The sequence below is a fragment of the Arvicola amphibius genome, chromosome 1 (genome assembly GCF_903992535.2).
Source record: "Arvicola amphibius chromosome 1, mArvAmp1.2, whole genome shotgun sequence".
NCBI lineage: Eukaryota > Metazoa > Chordata > Mammalia > Rodentia > Cricetidae > Arvicola > Arvicola amphibius.
In genome coordinates, this window is record NC_052047.1 from 4,807,017 (window position 1) to 4,829,626 (window position 22,610).

Sequence of the window (22,610 nt, forward strand, 5' to 3'; positions counted from 1 at the left end):
ATGCCCCTTGGACCTGGTTAGAATGCACAGAGGGCCACTGTACCACCTCAGGAGTGTTTTTAGACGACGTGCTTCATGCCAGGCATTTCCAAGGTGGCCCAAGGGTGTGTGCCTCAGAGCAGACTCGAGTCTCCAAAAGAAAATGACAGCTCTTTTGAATAATGCTGGGAGAGAGACGAGTCTCCGCATGCTCTAAGGGACACAGCCAAGTGCCTAATACCATTTTGTTCTTGCAGGTGTTTAATTCTTGGCTTTAGACACAAGTCCTCAGAGAAAAAAAGAAGAAGAAAAAGAAAAGGCTAGTATAAAATCTCTCGAAATTATCCTCAGCCTCCTTGACATTCTCCAGACTGGCCTTGTTTCGCTTGCCTCTCCGAAACGCCTGTGAGTGCCGTGAGGCGTGGCTTTGGCACAGCTGTCTGTTTTTTCCTGACTTAGTTGTTCAGGGCCACAGAACGCCGCACTCTGGCTGTTTGAAATCCCTACTGAATTTGGAGAAATTGTGTCTTGGCATCTGGCCTATTTCCCTAGAACATGATGTGATGTTGTCAATATGGGCCAGTCTTTCCACTTTGTCTGTCTCCTTCCCAGCACTTGAACATTCCGTGGTCAGTGAGACTAGAATGGAAAGGCACGCTTGCCATCCTTGCTGTGTTTCCTGCCTGACTACATGACTTTTACAATGTCACTTGTGAATAACTTGATCAGATTAGGGGCGAATCACGGGGCTGGCCAATAGCCATCGGAAGGACTCTCCAGCGTCACTTGTTGCATGATTAGGAAATGCATCTGGATAGACCTGCCCCGTGCATGCTCAGGGCTGACGTTCCTCTTTGTGTCTCTGCTGTCTAATTCACGAGACGAGATGAGCGTGCACTGTTCGAGCAATGCCAGCTGCCCTGCCCACAGCATGGAGGACGAGCTGCCGGTGCAGATGGAGGGCCACGGGACCCTGAAGCTTGTTTTCACAGTGGTGTCAGCTCTGATGGTGGGCCTGGTCATGTTCTCCTTTGGATGCTCGGTGGAGATTCGGAAGCTGTGGTCGCACTTCAGAAGACCCTGGGGCATTGCGGTGGGGCTGATTTGCCAGTTTGGGCTCATGCCTCTGACCGCGTATCTGCTAGCCCTCAGCTTCTCTCTGAAACCCTTCCAAGCTATTGCTGTCCTCATCATGGGGTGCTGCCCTGGGGGCACCATCTCGAATGTTCTGACCTTCTGGGTTGATGGAGATATGGATCTCAGGTAAGACTCGGTAGGGAAGCTGGGCAGGGTGTCCTTGTCTATGCCTGCCAGTCAGGGACACCTTTGTGATGTCTGGGTGGTTCTGAGTGGGAAGAGACTTGGGCAGCCCTTCTCAGTTCCGAGTTTGCCCTGCTGCAATCAGTTTCTGCTTTCTTGGCAGCCTTTTCTATCCTGAGTCACGCAAGGGACTCGGTTCATATGCAGCAACGATATTTCCTAAGCATGTTCTCCTTCTATGCCCATTGGCATCTCTGACCGTAATTTCCCAGGACATTGCCAATCACCCCATATAGCTGATGATAGTGCTGGTGATGGTAGCAAGATAAAGCATCAGGATGAAGCCCACGTGGTTCTGGTCTTTTCATTTTGTCTCTTTTGGCCACATTGCTTCCATCAGTGTTTCCAGAAAACCCTTCTTGTGAAGCCACATTTTAAACGAGTGCACAGGACTCTAGGCAGTTGACAGACTGATTTAGGGAGTGGTATGGAGCTCTGAGGATGACAACTCTGTTGTTTCCTTTCCTCCTTTGGGTTTAAGCCAGAGTTTATGTCTACATACGGGGCAGATAAGCACTCCAGGGGAAATTAAGCTTTACCATTTATCCACACTGTAACAATGGTGAGCAAATCACACAACCTTGGGGTAAAATGTTTTGATGAGAAGTAGAAGAACATTTGAAGAAAGAATTGATTACTCAGTATTGGGGAAAATAGAGTTAAAAACAATGGTCTTTCTGGATTTTTTTTTTTTTTTTGCTTATAAACACATTTACATCCTGCCTAGGGAAAATGATCCATACAAATTTTTTTTTTTTTTTTTTTTTTTTTTTTGGTTTTTCGAGACAGGGTTTCCCTGTAGTTCCTAGAGCCTGTCCTGGAACTAGCTCTTGTAGACCAGGTTGGCCTCGAACTCAGAGATCCGCCTGCCTCTGCCTCCCGAGTGCTGGGATTAAAGGTGTGCGCCACCACCGCCCGGCTACAAATTTAAATTTTTGCATGTGTATGCCACTTATTTGAGACTTACTCTATGATGAATGAATGAATGAATGAATGAATGGAGTCAGAATTGATGGCTGAAGAGGGAGCTGAGCTTAGTGAGACGACTTCAGGTCTCGTTTCAAATTCTCTTGTGTGTATTTGAATATTTCGTGTATTGAACAGATTTCGCTTCTACATTTTAATTACAAACAAGTAATTAACTTGTATGGCAATGCCTATTTAGTTACCCACTTATGAGAGAGAGAGACTTGAGGAAAAATTCCTGATAGTTTAGTATCTCCACTCAGATGCCATGGCTTGAAGTTCAGTGAAGCTGTCCATTAGCGCTCACATGTCAGCAAAGAAGTCTAGGTCCCGGGATTTCTGGAAAGAAAGGAAGCTGGTGTTCATAGGTACCGGGAAGCCTGGGCTTCTCTTATCTCCCGGCTTCTCAGAGTCAACTCGTCAGTGACCTTTTGTTATTCTGGAAAAACATTCAAGTTGAAGGAGTCGCTTGACAATAGGCCCAAGGAGTAGAGCAGAGTTCAAGCTGGAGCAGAGCTCACATCTGGTTCACATCAGTTTGTAACTTAGGCAGTTTTTTTCCGTGACATTTGGCAACACAACCACATCGTCTGTTTGGAGTCTGAGCCGAAGTCTTTAGCAGGGTTTTGAAACACTTCTGTTCTGGGAAAGGGAATATTTATTGCCAACACCCTTGGCTCATCGGCATTGTCATAGTAACAGCAATGGACAGAACGTGTGTGGAAGACAGAGTGCATTTTATTCTTGTTACCAACCCTATCTCTTATTTATTTATTTATTTTTTTGTTTTATCGAGACAAGGTCTCACATAGCCCAGGGTGGCTTTGAGTTCCTGATCCTTTCCACCTTCAGTTCCCTAGAGCTGGGATTACGGGTTTACGCCACTGTGTCTGGCACCAACTCTGTCCTCAATCAGCTTTGTTGTTATTGTTGTTGTTGCTTTTGTGTAGCCCTGGCTGTGCAGGAACTTCCTTTGTAGGTCAGGCTGGTCTTGAACTCGGAGATGTGCCTGCCTTTGTCTCCCAAATGCTGGGATTAAAGGTACATGCCATCACTCCCGGATTGATCAGCTTTTAAACTAAACTGAAAAAAAGGGGGATTTATTTATTTTAATGTGTGTGAGTGTTTTGCTTGCATGTATGTCTATGTATCAAATCAAGTGCATGTCTGGTGCCAGATGAGGCCAGAAGAGGGCACTGGATCCCTTGGAACTGGAGTTATGGATGGCTGTGAGCTGCCATATGGGTGCTGGGAATCTAACCCAGGTCCTCTGGAAGAACAGCCAGTGCTTTAACCACTGACCCATCTCTTGGCCCTAGTGTTTACATGTTGATTGTAGCAACTTGTCTGAGAATACATACACATACATGTGACACAGAGCCAGGTACACAGTAGGCGTGCAGTAAATGTTAGCTGTTTTCCTTCTTTCTTCCTTGGCAAGCATTTCACCACTGAGTGCCCCACCCTGTACTTTTTCTTTTTCTGAAGTTCGATTTTGAGTTTCACAGACACAAACAATACAGAATAAATTATAAGAATGAAATAATAGTTACTTACTTTTGCATTTTTGAGATAGGGTCTTACTGTGTTGCTCAGGCTGACCTCAATTTCAATGTATAGTTGGCTTCAGACACAATAAGTAGCCAAGGCTGTCCTTGAGCTGATTCTCCCAGAGTAAAAATTTTAAAGAAACTTTTGGATCTAACACTAATAAATGCTTAAATCTCAGGAAATAGAATATTCTGTGTTGATGAGCAGAATAATGTCCGTATTTGGCACATTGCTTCACAACTGATTACCGACATAATATCACATGGAGGAAAACTCAGCGGCCAGTCAGTGACGGTCATTCTGGAGGAAATCGAAGTGTGCTTCATCCCACATCTTTATTTCACAGACAGGGAAACCGAGGCAAAGCTCTTAGAGATGATCCCAAGTATAGTTCTGTTGCTTTCACTCCGCTTCATTCAGCCTGCGTGTGGTTTTCCACCCTCATACCTCAAACGGGTGTTTCGGACTTGAGCGGGTGTCCACACACTGGGTATGACAAGGCCAGGTACCCGGCATGGAGCCAAGTACACAGAAGGCCCGGGGCCCACTGTGCTTCTTCCCAGGGCCCTGCGCTTCTCACCTTAGTCTTCTGCTCCTCTCACTCCACCCTCTCTTCCTTCTACCAGGCCCACCCTTTTGCTGAGCTGTTCACAACTCTGGCTTCCTGCCATCTTCCTCTGCTGCTTCCTGGGGTCAGGCCCTAATGAATGCTTCCATGGCCAACAGCTACACATTCACAGTGTTCTCTCCATATTCAGGATCTCTGTTATTGTTTATAGATAAAGCAGTTGTCAACTGTGAGCCTCTTTCTGTTTCTCTCTCTCTTTTGTACAGTGAACTTTGTTGATGGTATTCAGTATTCGAGAAAGTAGGGTTCCCTAAGCCCCTCCCCTTCTTCTGGGGGTCTGGGATGGAAACTAGGAGGGGAGATGCTCAGTGTACTGGGGACTGAATGGGACAGGGACTCCCCCACAGCTGAGGCCCTTTCTCTTCCTCTCATTCTTGCTGGAGTTGGGTTGCTTAGGGATTCTTACTGCTTGGAGGCCGTGAGGACTATGAGGGGCACCACCCAGTTGCTGTTGCCAACTTCTTTGTCATACCAGGACGTGAGTCTGATGTCACGCTAGGAAACGAGTTTGACAAAAGTAACTGTTGAGGACGATGCCCAAGTTTGTCATGGATGACTTTGGCCAGGGAGCCTGCTGACACCCAGCACGAACATGGGGGCATCATCTGAAGGGACAAGGATGATGATTCTTCTGGCTCTACCCTTCAAGGGGGACCCAGCTTTCTCCACAGTGGTGAAGACACTCGTAGAATCTCACAACATACTTGGCACCAGAATTACTCCATTTGATATTGGAGGGGTTTCACTCCTGGAAGAGGAGACGGCCTTCTCATTGATGACAAGGTTTGTTTTCTTAAACTTGACTGTGCTGTGGACCTTACTGTGTATAGAATCATACTAAAATATGTAGACCCTGTAGCTGAAGTCGATAGAAGGGTCAGTGATGGCAACAATATCCACATCCCCCTGGTGAAGGATCACCTCCCTCTGATCTTTACCATGTGTCTCGGTTGGAACTGGCACTACACGAGATGTGGCTCTTCCTGGAAAGAGAAGGCAGAGTGCCCGGCCTCCATTCTTGGAACTGGGAACAATAACACTTCCATTTTCGGCATCGTGCCGTGTGTTCGCAGTGCTTACTAAACTGGCCAGGTTATCACAGCTCTCCAGGTGTATGTCCCAGGAACGCCTTGGATGCAAGTGGCCTCCAGTCCAGATGAACTGCTCATTGTTCACTAAACACACCCTGGCTTGCCCATCTCCATCTGCCCATGTTCTTCAGATACCCTTCTGGGTTAGCTGGCCTGATCTGTCTGCTCCAGTCATAGTATGAGTCTCCCTAATTGGTCTAGAAAGAAACTGCAGCAGAGCATTGTATCTGCTCAGGTGCCGAGCACCACGGAGCCATTGATCTCACTGCCCCTTACCTTCCATATTTGTTTGGATTTGTTATGAGACAGGGTCTCATGTAGCCCAGGCTGACCTCAAATTCCATTCATAGCTAAAGATGTCTTTAAATTCTTTATCCTCCCACTTCTGCCTCTCAGTTGCTGGAATCACAGCCATGGGCCACTGTACCTGGCTCTCGGTTCCCATATTGATAGAGGACTCTCTGAGGTTCTTTTTATCTTTAGATCATTATAAAATATGCACAATATAATGTAGCATTTGAGCAATATTAAGTGGCATTAGGAACATTCACATTGTTGCACACCCATTCCCTTTATGTCACGTGTTTGACTCTCCGGATGTCTTCTTTTTTTTTTTTTTTTAAATATTTATTTATTTATTATGTGTACAATATTCTGTCTACATGTATGCCTGCAGGCCAGAAGAGGGCACCAGACCTCATTACAGATGGCTCTTAACCACTGAGCCATCTCTCCAGCCCTCCGGATGTCTTCTTTACATGACTCATGGATCTGTCTTCTGTGTCTGGCTACTTAACCGAGCCTAATACCCTCTGGGGTCATCCTCCTCAGAGCGTTCTGTACAATTCTGTGTCTGTTTGCTGAGGAACGCTCTCCACTATGCGTGTCCTGCTTTGCCTGCTCATCCTCAGGAGGCATGGAGTTGGTTCTACCTTTCCTTTCCTGTTTGTGACAGGTCTCACTGTGTAGTCCTAGATGACCTGGAACTCAGTGTGGCATCAGACTGACCTGGATCCTCCTGCCTCTGCCATCCCGAGCGCTGGCATTACCTGTGTGTGCCACCTTTTGACTATTGTAAATGATGTGGCGTGAAATGGGTGTCCCACGGTACACCATTTCTGTCCTTGCTTTCAGCTTCCCAGCATGGATGTGTAGAGGAGTAGATCGAAGTAGTTTAAGACCCATAGGAAAGGGACGAGGAAGGGATGATAAACCCAAGCCTCGTCTACCCCTCCCTTTCTTTTTCTTTATGAGATGGTCTGACTATGTAGCTCTGACTGCCCTAAGCTCACTGTGTAGAGCAGGCTGGCCTTGAGTTCATAAATACCTGCTTGCTTGCCTCTGCCTCCTGAGTGCCCTATCCTAATCTTAAAATTTCATCTGAAACTATCTGATGGCACTGCCTGTCCATTGTCCACATTCTGCCAAATATGTAACTTTTTAGTCACCCTTTGGAAGGTCTTATCACTGTGCAACTTGCCAGCCTTACCTGCCAGGTCTTTCAGTTCCTTGTATGCCCAGTATCAGCCTGGTGGTGGCAGGGCCTTGATAAATGGGAGCGAGAGACATGGTGGCAGTGTCTTTTGCCAGTGTTACAATAACTCCACCCCCCAATGAACACTGTTTATTAATGCGATTCAGGACAGCTCACACAACCTCTAGATATCTATGGACGAGGTATGTGTCTATCCTTAGTTACAGAGAGCACTCTGGGCGTGAGTGGTGGCATGTATGTAGCACAGTGGCCATTTGATCTGTGAAGTTCTCTTGAGCTTCTTTCCATTTTATTTATTTTTATATTTATTTATTTTGAGACAGGTCTCATATAGCCCAGGCTGTCTTCAAACTTGAAACATGGTCAAGCTGAACTGAAGTCCTTGGTCCTTGACAGAGACTTTAGAAGTAGTGTGTGATTCTTCAGGTCTGACCGTTGGCACTTCAGGTTTTTGGAGAGAGAGCTGAGATTGAACTTGGTTTAGTTACTTTTTTTTTTCTTTTTTCTTTTTTTGGTTTTTCAAGACAGGGTTTCTCTGCAGCTTTTTTAGAGCCTGTCCTGGAGCTAGCTCTTGTAGATCAGGCTGGCCTCGAACTCACAGAGATCTGCCTGCCTCTGCCTCCCGAGTGCTGGGATTAAAGGCGTGCGCCACCACCGCCCGGCGGTTTAGTTACTTTTTAAAAAAATATTTATTTATTTATTATGTATACAATATTCTGTCTGTGTGTAGGTCTGCAGGCCAGAAGAGGGCACCAAATCTCATTACAGATGGTTGTGAGCCACCATGTGGTTGCTGGGAATTGAACTCAGGACCTTTGGAAGAGCAGGCAATGCTCTTAACATCTGAGCCATCTCTCCAGCCCTAGTTACTTTTCTTGAAACTGTGACAAAATCCTCGACAGAAGCCATTTAAGGGAGAAAAGCTTTATCTTAGCTCGCAGTGTCAGAGAAATTTCAGTCTACCCTTTCGGGGAGGACATGGCAGCAGAAGCATGAGGCGGTGCAGACCAGAGAACAAGACAAGGGTGGGAACCAGAGATGGGTAGAAGTGTTTCAAAAGGACCGCCCCTACTGGCCTATCTCTGCCGGCCAGGCCCTCTCTGTGACAGAATCACGTACCGTAGGTTGGCTTACAACTTGCTACGTAGACAAAGGTGACTTTGAACTTCTGATCTTCCTTTCTTGACTTCCCAAGTGCTGGGATTACAAGTGTGTGAAGCCATGCCTATTTTCATGCAGGGCTGGGGATCAAACCCAGGACATCCTGCAAGCTAGGCGAACACTCCTAACACTCTGCTGACTGAGCTACATCCCAGCTCAGATCTCATCTTCCAAAGGTTCCATAGCACTGAACTTAGTGGCACAAGCTGGGAACTGAGGCTTCAAAACTTGAGCCTATCGGCTCGCAGTACTCTGCACTCAATAATGCTGGCTATGAATTCTGTCCTAGGATGGTTTCTGTGGCTGTGATCTTAATGCAACAGTGGTCTCCATTTGGCTAACCAGATTTCTTCTTTTATGGAGAGACAGATATGCCTTTAGTTTGGAGAATTGGAGTTCTTGGTTTTTGGGGCTTAGAATTGAAATAACATTTGAATAACTTAAGTCCCAATTGCAGAATGGTATTGACTGCTGTCTTCTAGTGGAGTGTGTGGCTGTGCCATTCATTTCCTTGCTGTAAGGGAGGTTCAGGATTTACCTGTTTGTCCAGTCTTGCTGGACCTGTCTCATTCTCTGCAATAGTTGCGGATGGCTCCATTCTTCCTGGTGCGAGTGGAATCTTGTTCTGTGGAGGTCAGATAATGCCAGCGATTTTTCCACCATGTGAACAGTGGAGAGATTCAGCAAGCCACATCCTCTGTTGATGCCACAATGGAATTTCTTGGCAGGAACTAGAAGGCGTGGCTTCCCACTATGTATGGTGCAGTTTCTGTGCTTCTCCAGCATGGTCGGTATTTACAAGGAAATGGTAGGGCATCAGAACTTCTCTCGTCCCTCTGGAGCCACCATCAAATGTATCACAGATAAAATTATTCTATGGAGGTCGGGCACAAGGTTTCACAGCCTTGCTGACAGTTGGCTTTTTACAGTGAGGAATCTCAGCCTCTTGCTGCTGGAGCCAAAACCATATGGGGGAGGCGTGGAGCATTCCAGACTCCATAGTTCAAGATTAAAGTGATGCAATGCAGGATTCTTTCCAGGAGTTGGTAAGCAGAGAGTCAAGGCATACAGTATGGGTGAAGCATTTGGAAAACTTCCCTAGGTACCATCTCCATGGAAACGGGGTACCAACTTCATTGAAACAGGCTTGAGAGTTGTGTCAAAATGCTGAACTTCCTCTAGCTTAGCAGAAGACATCTTTGTTTTGTTTTGGGTGTTCGGGATTAGCCTCAGAGACTACTCTGAACAGAATAAAATATTTTTATGCTTTATGCAGAGTGCAAACTATGCAGGATATTTTTTTTTAAAGAACAGGTTTTTTAAATTATTTATGTATACAGTATTCTGCCTGCATGTATCCCTGCAGGCCAGAAGAGGGCACCAAATCTCATTGTAGATGTTTGTGAGCCACCATGTGGTTGCTGGGAATTGAACTCAGGACCTCTGGAAGAGCAGGCAAAGCTCTTAACCACGGAGCCATCTCTCCAGCCCCAGGATTTTTTTTTTAGAAGAAAAAAGTTTGAAAAGGAAAATTTATGTGGAAATACTGACCCTGTATATTTCTTTTTCAAGAAAGGGTTTCATTGTATAGCCCTGGATAACCTGGAACTCACTCTATAGACCAGGTTGGCTTCAAACTCACAGAGATCCACCTGCCTCTCCGTCCCAAGTGCTAGTATTAAAGGCGTGCGCCACCACTGCCCAACAATCCTATATTTTATGGAAACACTATAGTTAGGAAAGTTTGGCATTTGTTCAGGAAAAAGCAAAATTACTTACCAATGGGCTTGATTAGAGTTTTCTAAACATATGTGAATAGACTTGGGCATTTAATCAGCATATGCCAAAGAAGGCATTTCAGTTTAGTGAGAAAAGTGTATCCCCACACTTGCTCTCAAGATAAAACACCTTCATATCTTATACTATATAAAATAGAAACTTAAAATGAGTTAAATATATAAACACAGACTATCAAGCCACAAAGAAGAAAATGTAGGGGTGATGTCTGACGGCCCCAGCAGTGGAGGATATCTTTACAAGGATGAGAAGCTTAGAGGTTGTCTGATGTTTTGTTTGTTTTCTGAGACAGGGTCTCACAATGTAGCATTGACTGGCCTGGAACTCACTTTGTAGACCAGGCTGGCCTCAAATGCCCAAAGATCCACCTGCCTCTGCCTCCTGAGTGCTGGGATTAAAGGGGTGTGCCACCACACCTGGCAAAAATACACAACAGCTTTAACTACATAAATTTTTATTATGACGAATATCTTGAGCAAAGCCAAAGATAAAGAGTAAATTTATCAAAAAGGTTTAAATCATACATAATGCTAGGTACCCTGATTATCAAAGAGCTCCCGCTAGGTAAGAGGAAAAGGCAGACTGTGCAGGGAGGAGGGCGAGAAGAGGCTGGAGGGATGAAAGAGGGTGGGCCTTGGAGAAGTAAATGTAATAATAAGCTTACAGTGAGATCTGCCTGCTCTCAGGAGATGTCAAAGGGCTTGGCCACATCTCAAGCAGTCTGCTCTGCCAACGCAGGCTTTCTATCTAACAAATAGAACATTCTAAACCTTTGGTGGTAGGGTTTCACTTTGGAGGAGCCCCATTACAGAAGAAGGAGTCATTTCAAGTCAATTCTTGTTCCTAGTCAGAAGGAGAATTTTTATCCAGTCCACAATCTCTCACGGAATCCCCGTCTCTGATTCCGTACCTTGCTTCATGCTTTCCAGTGTTCCCCATCAGGAGTCAGTGACCACAGGCTCTTCTGTGGGGAATCTCACACAAGTCTTCTGACGGCTTCTTAATATTTAATAGTACTCGGCACCAGACAGGTGTTTAGTTACCTCTTTGGTATTTTAACTTGTCCTTTTTAAGTCCCAAAGCGGGTTAAGAAATTCTGGCCTGCTTTCTTTAGACCGGAGAGCAGTGAGCTCTGAGTAGTAACCCCCAATCCCATGTAATCGCTAAGAAAGTGGGTCTTGTAGTTGCTTTGGAAAGGTGGGTTCTAGGTATGGTTTTTGGTAAAGATTACATTTTTAATTAATTTTTTTTGAAATGGGGGTCTCACTATGTAGACCAGGCTGGCCTTGAACTCAGAGCTCCACCTGCTTCTTTCTATCCATTCTGGGGATTAACTGCATGAACCACCACATCCGGCCCAAGACCACAACTAATGTAAGTAAGGACCAGCTCTCAGCTTCTGGCCCTCCCTCCTAACCATCTGTAGTTTGCTTGCAGCATCAGCATGACGACCTGCTCCACAGTGGCCGCCCTGGGGATGATGCCTCTCTGCCTCTACCTCTACACCTGGTCCTGGGACCTTAAGCAGAACCTCAGCATTCCATACCAGAGCATAGGTCTGTATGGGGTTTGTGTAATGTTAGAAAGAGCAATGTGATTGTACAGATAGCAGATAATTACAAATCCCTCTGTGTGGTGCTTAGCATCGTCTAAAGCAATCCTATTACCTTCAGGGTTAGTGAGGTTCAGGAACTTGATGACAATCGTGCAGCGTGGAACCGAAATCCTCACTCAGGACTCTGCCTCTAGCATCCAGGCCTCTGTGTGCTCGTGTTTGGTGGTGGAGTGAGATACCTGAGGGAGAACGTTTATGAGGAAGAGAGGTTTATTGAGCTCACAATGTGTCTCACAATGGTTAGGTGTCCACACACCACGGTGTGTGTTCTTGTGAGCCCTGCTCTGTGACTGGGAATTTCAGAGACTTAAAGCGACCACTCTCATTTCAAACATTATACTTCTGTTGTCTCAGAAATCCCTGTGGTTGGTTGTGAGGATTACGGTGGCCCAGGTGTGATGGAACTTATTAGTAGCACATACTCCTCAAAAATTGTCTTTCAGGGCTGGAGAGATGGCTCAGAGGTTAAGAGCATTGCCTGCTCTTCCAAAGGTCCTGAGTTCAATTCCCAGCAACCACATGGTGGCTCACAACCATCTGTAATGAGGTCTGGTGCCATCTTCTGGCCTGTAGACATACACACAGACAGAATATTGTAAATATAATAGATAAATAAATATTTTTAAAAATTATTAAAAAAAATGATAAAAATTGTCTTTCAAAGCTGTGAACTTGCTGGGAAAGTGTGGGACACTGGGGTCAGAAGGGACACTGTCTGATAGATTTTCTTTCTTTTTAGGAATTACCCTTGGGTCTCTGATTGTTCCTGTGGCCTTCGGCGTCTACGTGAATTATAGGTGGCCAAAGCAAGCGAAAATCATTCTTAAGGTCAGCATCCCCCTTCCCCCCCCCCACACACAGCCCACCACCAGATACAGAGATGAAAGGCTGAACCTACGAGCTGTCCCAGTACAGCCGTTTCCCGCCCTTTGACCAGGAGCCTTGCCCCGTCACTCCCATTGGCCTACACACATTTGTGACACCTTAGAAAACATGATGCTCTTAGTGACAGAAACACACAGGCCTGAGACGGCCAGGACCGGCTCCTCCCCTGGGCTTCCCACAAGCACCAGCCAGGTGAAGCTCCTCCCTGCGCCGCCGTACACAATGGAGCCTCAGTGTGTGGGAACATGGGTGACTTCTTAGAGAACAGGCTGAAGGGCTGTCTTGCCGAAGCTTTCTCAGGCACACACTGTGTACACAAGCAAAGGCCACTGACCTCATCAGGTACCCCATGCGAACGACATCATCCCGAAAGCGCTGAGGGGTGGCCAAGGAATGGTGGGAACCTAGCGATCCTTCTTTCCCTTGCCATGCAGTGCAATGCTGCCATTGGTCTTTTGAGAAGTAAGTGGTCTTGCTGAAATACCTTTGCAAACCACCCAGAAGACACAAGTTCATGCTTCTTCAAAACTGAAATAGAATCTCAGTTGCATTTTAGATTTACAAAGAAATGACCATTTGGTGGTTAATTAGAAGTTTGGCAAAAATGTCTGTTTATTTCAGCTTGGAGTTTATGGTTTGGTTCAGTCTAAGCTCACTCTGCCTGTAGGGGCTGCTTTCCCAGTTGAACAATGCGCATTGTTCCTCTAGTGAGAGCAAGAGAGGACAGGTGGGGGAGGCGTGTGTGAGCCTGGAGCCCTGGGCTGTACTCAGGGGGATACCGCCCCTGCCTTCCCACGCTCCTCACTGTCCCTTTAAAAGGAGAGCATTCCCTGTGGGAAATGTTTATAGAACATGGAAACTTTCTTTCAAGTACTTTGTCATTAATTATTTTTCCCAAAGGGGCAGTACGTGGCAGCAGCAATTGAAAATACCCCAGTTTAGCCTTTCTGTGTGCTTGTGGTCTTGGAGTCAGGCATGGTGGCACATGCTTGCAATCCCAACACCTGGGGCGTGGAGGCAGGAGGATCGGAAGTTCAAAGTCATCTGTGCTACATAGCAAACAGAAGCCCAGCCTGGGCCACTTGAGACTCTATTGTCCTCTCCTGACTAAACAAACCTTTTCAGCAATTGTATGGGATTTATGTTAAAATATGTCAAATAATATGCATAAACTAGAGCCCACAGTTTAATCATCATTTTAGTGTTTTTAAGATTTTGAAGCAGCGTCTCCCTGAGTAGCACAGACTGGCTGACTGTCATAGTGCCACTGCCTCAGCTTCACAAATAGGAGACATACATTGTGTCAGGCCTATTGGCACATGCCTTTGAACTTGAGACATCACCGAGGCAGGAGTGTGTCACCTCCTAGAACAAAGAGGACACTTGTAAGGGTTTAGAACAAAACAATCCCAGGGACCTGTCCCTCCCCCAGGCACCTGCCCCGAAGGAACCTGTTCCCCAGGGATCTATTTAGCTAGTCCTGTTTCCTTAAGTTTTCAGGACCTTTCAAAACAGTGCTAATAGGCTTTAGTGCATTGTCTTAGCTAGGGTTTCTATTGCTGTGAAGAGACACCATGACCATGGCAACTCTTATAAAGGAAGGAGAACATTTAATTTGGGCTGGCCTACAGTTTTAGAGGTTAATCCATTATCATCGTGATGGGAAGCGTGGCCGTGTGCAGGCAAACATGGAGCTGAGAGTTAGTTCTACATCTTGGTGGCAGGCAGCAGGAGGCGGTGTAGCACACTGGGCATAACTTGAGTATATGAGACCTCAAAGCCCGCCCCCACAGTGACCCACTTCGTCCAATAAGGCCACACCTCCTAATATGCCTCTATGGGCCAAACATGCAAACACATGAGTCCTTGGGGGCCATTCTGACTCAAACCACCATGCATAAGAATGCAGGGGACTGCCGGGCGGTGGTGGCGCACGCCTTTAATCCCAGCACTCGGGAGGCAGAGGCAGGCGGATCTCTGTGAGTTCGAGGCTAGCCTGGTCTACAAGAGCTAGTTCCAGGACAGGCTCTAAAAAAGCTGCAGAGAAACCCTGTCTCGAAAAACCAAAAAAAAAAAAAAAAAAAAAAAAAAGAATGCAGGGGACATTTTCTGTTCAAACCATAATAATTAGTTTCTATTTTCTTTAGTACTCCAGGGGCCCCTTCAGTTCTGAATCATTTCAAGTCAAGATTGACAGGATTTTAACTAGGTCCTCTTCTACAGAGTCTGCTATCCCATGAGACTGATGAGAGCCTGCTAAGATCCAAATCTCCCAGTCTCCTGGGAATTAAACTCACATGTTAGAAAGTTTTGGATTTATTGGTTCTTTCTTTCTTTCTTTCTTTCTTTCTTTCTTTCTTTCTTTCTTTCTTTCTTTCTTTCAAAGAGGACACGGTGTGGTGGAATATTAATTTAAGATGTGTTACATTCATTAATGCTGTGGGATATTTGTTTAATGATGCAAAGACGTGTTACATTTGTTTGATTAAAAAAAAATTAACCCAGGGTCAGGAGGCTGAGTCAGCAACTAGCTGACAGGAAGTGGTAGGGAGGAGCCATGTGTAGCTAGGGTTCTTCATCCGTCACCTTAACTGGTAAAGGTTGTGATGGTGTGACGTCTAAAGACATCTACGAAACCATTATCACGGCCACCCATGCAGCAGAGTCCTTCCTAGACCAGAAGATCTCACAACCAGCAAACAGTTGTTATCTTTAGCATCTAATTAGCTGTTACTGTCAACTTGACACAGCTCTCTGTTATCTGAGAAGAAAGCCTCAATTGAGAAATTTCCTGGACCAGATTGGCTTTAGGGCACGTCTAAAGAGTTTGTCTTATTAATTGATGCAGGAGGGCCCAGACCACTGTGGGCTGCACCATCCTTAGGCAGATAGTCCTGGGCTCTGTGAGAAAGGGAGCTGAGAGACAGAGCTTCAGGGATTCAGCCCCAGAAACTACGAATGCTCCAGCAGATGGCCTGCTCCCTACCTGCACACTGGCATCTGTGGATGACCTTCTTTCTCCCTACCTGCACACTGGCATCCGCAATTGAACCTTGTGGGTTAAGAAGAGAACATGTGGAAGTTGGAGGGAATGGTGGTAGTGAGACAGGGAAAACAGAGGAGGAGGAAAAGCGGGTGGATTGATTAAAGCCCACTGTATGCATGTATGAAATTCCCCAACATAAAAATATGATTAGTTTAAATGTATCTTAAAGTCTTCAACATTTTCCCATGAAAGATTATATAAAATACATAAATAATGTATATACAATATACATTTTAAAATATTTCTAAAAAAGAAAGAAAGCTAACTAAACATTAGTCCGAGAATGCAGCGTTTCTCTGTGATTCCTGCCTTGAGTTCTTGCCCTGACTTTGCTCAGTAGTGGACTGAGACCTGAAGATGTAAGGCAAAGAAACTGTTTTCTCCTCTTAGTTGCTTTTGGTCAGAATGTTTGATCCCAGTAAGAGAGAGGAAACTAGGAGGCACCAACGTTAGCTAACCTGGGCTCCTTACATTATTTCTTTTATCTCCTAATTAGTATTTACATGTACTATGTCTGAGTATCTTCTGTACCATTATACACTGTTCCTGATCAGAGACAACCCATCAGTGACCTTACTCTCAGTTGTACATTTACTTCATCGTAGCTATGCCCGGGAAGAGCAAACATCTGCCTGTGTCTTATATGGGCTCCAGCATTCACTCCTGGTCAGGTGTCCACTGGGCACTGGGGAGCACAACCTCGTGCTTAAGGGAACAAAGGCGACTTTAACAGAAAATTGGATGTGACAGCCTCTGAGGTCTTCTAACCCTTTACACTGGGCGCGGCTTAGCATGACAGAGCCTCAGATATGACTACCAAGCACTCACCTTGTTGCTTTGTTGCAGGTGGGGGCCATTGTGGGTGGCATCCTCCTTCTGGTGGTGGCAGTCACTGGTGTGGTCCTGGCAAAGGGATGGAATACAGATGTCACTCTTCTGATCATCAGCTTCATTTTTCCTTTGGTCGGCCACGTCACTGGCTTCCTGCTGGCATTTCTCACCCACCAGTCTTGGCAAAGGTATAGTTACCTATCCTATAAGGTGTGTGTGTGTGTGTGTGTGTGTGTGTGTGTGTGTGTGTGTGTGTGTGTGTGTGACTCAGAATGCCAGACCTGTGATACCAGGCACAACTTTACCTCTTTGATTCATGCCAGGCTCTGTAAGCTTTCCTGAAGCAGGTGCATCAAACATACACCATGGCAGGCTTTGCTGGTTGTGCCAGGAAGCAGGAAAAGTTTCACTTTGCTTGTGGTCAGGAAGCTCATCATTTTTTATGTAGACAAAAGCCACAAGGATGGGGTTTGTCTCGTCAGGGCAATGAAACACCTTTACCAAAAGCCACCCAGGGAGGAAAGAGTTAATTCAGCTTACACTTCTACATTGTAGTCTCACTGAAGGAAGTCAGAGCAGGACAGGGACCTGCAGGCAGGAGCTGGTGCAGAGGCCAGGAAGGGGAGCTGCTTACTGGCTTGCTTCCCATGGCTTGTTCAACCTGCTTGCTAACAGAACCCAGAACCACTTGCTCAGATGATCTCTCCCAGAAGGAGCCGGGCCCTCCCTCATCAATCACTAATTAAGAAAATGTCCTACAGCCAGATCTTATGGAGGCATTTTCTTAATCGAGGTTCCCTCCCTTCAGACAGCTCTAGCTTGTGCCAAGTTGATGTAGACTAGTCAGCACAAGTTCTAGTTTATAAATTTTGGATTAGGGCTTTAGTATGGCTTGCTGATGTCTGAACAGTTCAAGTCCAGCCAGGACTGCGTCAAAAGACCCTGTCTCAGGTACGGAACCGAGCAGGACGATGTGTGACTCCCATGGATCAGAAGCAGGAGTGAACTTGTTTTTCTCAGCAGAGATCATAGTAGGGCATGAGTAAATTTTAAGAGATTAAATCCTTGTTCATCATACCATATTTTAAAAGAATTACTAGTTATGAATAGTATGTATAGGAATTTGTCTGAAATATTATCATTTGGATTGGAGTATACATTTATAAATATTGTAAAAAATTTTAAATGATAATACTCCGTGTTGGCACACATGTCATGGGATGAATGCGGTGATTTAACGAGGGGGAATGGTGACAGAAAGTGGCATAGGCTATCTGAAAGGCAACTGTTGCACTAGCAGCCTCACGTGTGCTTGTGACTGTTAACCCAGTACTTTTACTCTGGTTGAGAACAGGGTCTTGCTGTGTAGACCTGGCTGACCTTGAACTCTGCATTTTCCGGTCTCAGCGTCTTGAGTGATAGGATTAAAGGTGTGCATCACCACAATCAGTGGAAATCTTTCTAGAGTTAGCTCTATCAGATATACGCATGAATATTGATATAAGAAGACGTTAATTGCCGTGCCCTTTCTATAGGTAAAAATGGAAGCAATTTAAATATCTAACAATAGGGTCATGTTTATTTATGCAGTGTGCATGTGATAGGCATTAATCTTAACGCTCCAGGGCTAAATCTTAGTTTAGAATTTTGATTTCTACTTTGTGGGAAAAAGGCAAAAAGAATAATGAAAAATACTGGAAGAAAAGGCAGTTTAGAGCAGGGAAGTTAAGGGTGATTTCAGTTCTCCTGGGAATATTTCCTGTTTTTCAGTAAGTGTATTCATTTTTAAGTCAGGAGAGCAATTACAGTGAAGTGGCTGGATTCGAGAGGCTGGGTGGGGAAGGCTCAGGTTGGCCTTAAGCTGCTCCCACTCTACCAGGGAACACCGCTGAGCACTGCACAGGCACTGGGTGAGGCCCCACCTCATCAAACCCCACTTTCTTCTTGTTGCAACCTGACAGGAGGGAGCTATGATTATCCCACTGATGAGCAAGCTCTTTAGAGAAGAATAGGAATGTAATCGAGTTCCTACAGCCAGAAAGTACAGTTGGGATTCGAACCTGGGTCAATAGTTAGGTGCATAGACTATTGAGTGATGGGGACTGACGGCTGGATCTGAAGACAGATGAAGAATTCTTATGGCCATGTGCCGTCAGCCGTCTAGTCTTTCTTGTCTCCCCTGGCCTGACAAGGATGAGGCCAGAGATAACTACATTTGCGCTGTGAACGGTCTGGTCCAGCTTTTGCAGAGTTGCAGCTTTTGAGTTTTATGACACGGAGCTAGGAAGTTTGAGGGAAGTGCCCTTTGCATGAAGGTAGGAGGAATACAGTGTGTCACAGAACTTGCCACTCAGAAATATTCCTGCCCCATTTCACACCCTTGCTGCGTCTACCTGGAGTCCCGGCTCCACCGAAACCCTCTTAACCCTTCCCCTCATATATGAAGGCTGCAAGCACCTTGCAGGTGGAGACGAACGGAACGAACGGCTCAATCCACCCTCCAAGTTTGCTTCCTTTTTCCTCTTGCTTTTCACTTTCAAGTAAGGCTTATCCCGTTTTCCGTGATCAGAAAACCAACAAACGTAAAAAGGTAGGAAACGAGAGAACGTTATCATTGCATCTTTCACCGAAAGCAAACTTTCCCAACACTCGTTTCTCATCTAGAGCTTTGGCATGCTTTTTAGTTTGTTTGGTTTCACACCTCTGACTCAGTTTCCCATTCCCGTCTCCTCCAGTCCTCCTCTGCATGCTGACTGGCTTGTGGTCCACGGAGCTTCCTGAAGAAGCCATGCTCACACTTGTGTCTGCGGCTTTCCTTGCTGCCACTCCCCTGATACTGATCACCTCTTCAGGCTCTGTGGCTTCACCACTTTGCAAAGCTTTCTGGAGCCACTGCTGCTACTTTGCTGAGTTTCTACAGCATCTCCTGGCCATTGTTCCCTGAATTTCTACAGCATCTCCTGGTCATTGTTCCCTGAGTTTCTACAGCATCCCCTGGCCCTGGCCATTGTTCCCTGAGTTTCTACAGCATCCCTGGTCATTGTTCCCTGAGTTTCTACAGCATCCCCTGGCCCTGGCCATTGTTCCCTGAGTTTCTACAGCATCTCCTGGTCATTGTTCCAAGTTTCTACAGCATCTCCTGGTCATTGTTCCCTTAGTTTCTACAGCATTCCCTGACCTTGGTCATTGTTCCCTGAGTTTCTACAGAATCTCCTGGCCCTGGTCATTGTTCCCTGAGTTTCACTGCATCTCCTGGTCATTGTTCCCTGAGTTCTATAGCATTTCCTGGCCCTGGTCATTGTTGCAAATTGTTCATGCATAACTTCTGGTGTCCATCTTGTACTTCTACTCCGATTCCTGGGCCAGGGTTTTTGAGGTTCTAGCCCACTGGACATCCTTGTCATATACAGAAGAGGATCCCAGTAATAACTGTCCATGAATATATTCTTTTAGTTGCTTGAGCCCATAGCTTATACTTATCATTGCTCAAAGGGAAAAGGGCGGGTTTTTTGTTTTGTTTTGTTTTGTTTTTTTGAGACACAGTTTCTCTGTGTAACAGCCCTAGCTGTGTTTTTTTTTTTTTTTTTTTTTTTTTTTTTTTTTTTTTTTTTTTTTTTTTTTTTTTTTTTTTTCCTTTTCGGGTTCACAGCTCTTGAATCTGTTTACTGACAGGTGCAGGACGATTTCCATAGAGACTGGAGCACAGAACATCCAGCTGTGCATCGCCATGCTGCAGCTGTCCTTCACTGCTGAGCACCTGGCCCAGCTGTTTAACTTTGCCTTGGCCTACGGACTCTTCCAAGTGCTGCTCGGGCTCCTCATTGTTGCAGGTGGATGATTTCCCTCCGCACATTGGCCACCGACTTATTCACACTCCCAAAGCCAACTCTGCATGTCCTGCTCTTGTGATCTAAGTTTAGCCTGACACTTGGGGACTAGGAAGTATAAAGAAGGCTACTTTGATGCAGTGGGTGTTTCCCAGGAAATATTTAGGAAGCCATTTGAGTGAGATCTTATAACGGCACTGTATAAAACCAGCCCCCTAGCTTTTATGTCCTGTCTCCCTCAGAGCCTTGAGTTTTCCCAAATACTTAGCTACTTCTGGGCTCAGTGGCTTGAAAGACTTTTCAGATATGAACCTACACATATATGCCAGTGTAGACACAGTGGAATTTTATGCACACATGCACCTATACATGCTATTCTCCAACCTGCTCAGCCAAATATGCATTACTTTGGGGATAAATCCTTATGCACAGAAGGTAAATTGCAAGGTGTGAGTACACATATGTACACATACATGTTTTTATTTTGGTCTTGGTACCTGGAATAGGCTCTAGTAAAGATAGTGGTTACTGAGGAAATCGACTGTGCACTTGCTGTTGCTCTGATGAAAGGCAGTCCCCACAAACAGCCTATAGAAGAGAGGTCTCATGTTGGCTCACAGTGACTTGGCGGGAGGTGTGGGGGAGAGGGAGTGGGTGCATAACAATAACGGCAGGGCCTCAGGAGGTGGGCCGGTCATATTTCGACTGCACACAGGAAGCAGAAAGAGCACAGAAAGCAGAGCCAAGCTCTAAGGACCCTCAAGCTCTGTCCCCAGTGGAGCGAACTCCAGCAAGGCTCTGCTCTGTCTCCTAAGAGTTTACAATACCCAGACTGGGGACCAAGCGTTGAAATCCATGAGCCCTTGGAGCATGTTCTCATGCTAACCCACACACATACTGAGTATTATATGCTCCATTGATGTAAGGAACACTTGGGGCTTGGGGGGTTCTTATGGAAGACGGAAATGCTTCCATTAGAACAAACTGCTGGTTCTGAAACCCAGAGTTTTCGAGAAGCATGTTGAGCTTCTCTGTAGCTCTATCGCACTCAGGCATAGGGCCAGACGCGCAGCCAGCACCCCTAAGGGTTTGTCAGCTGACTGAGTGAATAAGCTGAGACCTGACAAATGAACCCCAATTCTGGAGAGAAAGAACCATTCTGATCCCCAACCCTTCGGTTCCACAGCGTTCTTTTCTCACCCCTTCCCTGTGTTTCCACACATACATCATGCTGACCAAGCAACTCTCCCGAAATACCTTTGAGTATGCAGGCCCCTCCAACTAGGCTCTTTGCTAAAGGGATTTCTAATACTCCTTGTTTCTCCACCCAGCATATCAGGCATACAAGAGGAAGCAGAAGAGCAAGCTCAGGAGGCAGCACCCTGGTTGCCCAGAGGTCAGCTACGAGAAGTCCAGAGAGACCAGTGCTTTCTTGGAGGAAGGTGAAGCCGCTGTAACTCTGGGACCACCGGGACCATAGCAGCAGCACAGGGCTGCTGAATAAACAGCCACATTGCTTCAGGGGAACAGGGCCAGCTTGGCCCTCCATCTTCCTTCATGGCCAGTAAAGACCATGTGATGTGTGAACGTCACTGGAGGGACTGTGAGAATAAGCAGCAAAGGGTTGCATTCTTAGGTTCTTCTGTCCCTGTCTGTCTCCTGTGGGACATCGAGTGGTGGCTGGCAGTCAGCAGGCATCTCTGGGCAAAGCTGGCTTCCGCTGTGGATTTTAACCAAATAGAGAGAACACCGGTGTAGTGGAGACTCACACTGCAGGACGGAGCCGGTCCAGATCCACCGATTTCTTGGCTGTGAGCAGGTGCTCTGGAGTGCTTAGGGAAGAGACACTCAAGAAAATAAGCTTCAAGGACATGAATTTTAGGGAATCAAGCATCTTGTAATTTTGATACGTGTGTGATGCAAGCTTAGAGATACTCTAAAGGAAACATGGGAAGAATCTAAAAAGTGATTATCTGGGTTAGTTCTTTCTCCAAAGAGGAACAGACATGTGCCTGGAACCTCCAAAACAGAGACACGTGGCACTTACCCTGAATCTCCAAAACAACAGAGACTCATGTGCAAACCTTGGGTATCCTGTGTGCAAAGTCGTCTAAAATGTCCAAAGTTTGTACTCTGTGTTCTGACATCGGCTGGCGATGATCTCAGCACATCTGTATACATCGGTCTGTGTTACCTACCTCAGTCTTTAGAACAGTGCTACGTTCAAGTGTTGTGTCATATAGGACAGTAATTTATTTAGCTCATCTGTATTAGTGTGTATTCAGATGCCTCCTGGTGTAGAGTGGCTGTGAGCCCCTGGCCCTCACGCCCATGTCCTTGTAGGACCCTTCCTGCAGTCTGGTGGGCAGGCCCGCTGCTCCTCAAAAGGTTGGATTGCTCTGTCTCAGACGGGCTCTG

At 45.9% G+C, this 22,610-nt stretch overlaps 1 protein-coding gene across 1 annotated transcript; it reads left to right on the plus strand.

Moving 5' to 3' along the window:
• The first annotated feature begins 820 nt into the window (after positions 1-820).
• On the plus strand, positions 821-22,610 carry Slc10a6 (solute carrier family 10 member 6). Its single transcript, XM_038340982.1, has 6 exons — positions 821-1,242; positions 11,426-11,544; positions 12,343-12,431; positions 16,381-16,553; positions 20,038-20,195; positions 21,524-22,610. The coding sequence occupies exons 1-6, from the start codon at positions 866-868 to the stop codon at positions 21,670-21,672; spliced, it is 1,065 nt and encodes a 354-aa protein (XP_038196910.1). The 5' UTR covers positions 821-865; the 3' UTR covers positions 21,673-22,610.

What these genes read in the sequence shown, in the direction of transcription:
- Slc10a6 (XM_038340982.1), top strand. Translation starts at nt 866, where the DNA reads ATGAGCGTGCACTGTTCGAGCAATGCCAGCTGCCCTGCCCACAGCATG. An exon ending in AAGCGAAAATCATTCTTAAG is followed by an intron (nt 12,432 to 16,380) that starts GTCAGCATCCCC and finishes GCTTTGTTGCAG; the next exon opens with GTGGGGGCCATTGTGGGTGG. An exon ending in CGGGCTCCTCATTGTTGCAG is followed by an intron (nt 20,196 to 21,523) that starts GTGGATGATTTC and finishes TTCTCCACCCAG; the next exon opens with CATATCAGGCATACAAGAGG.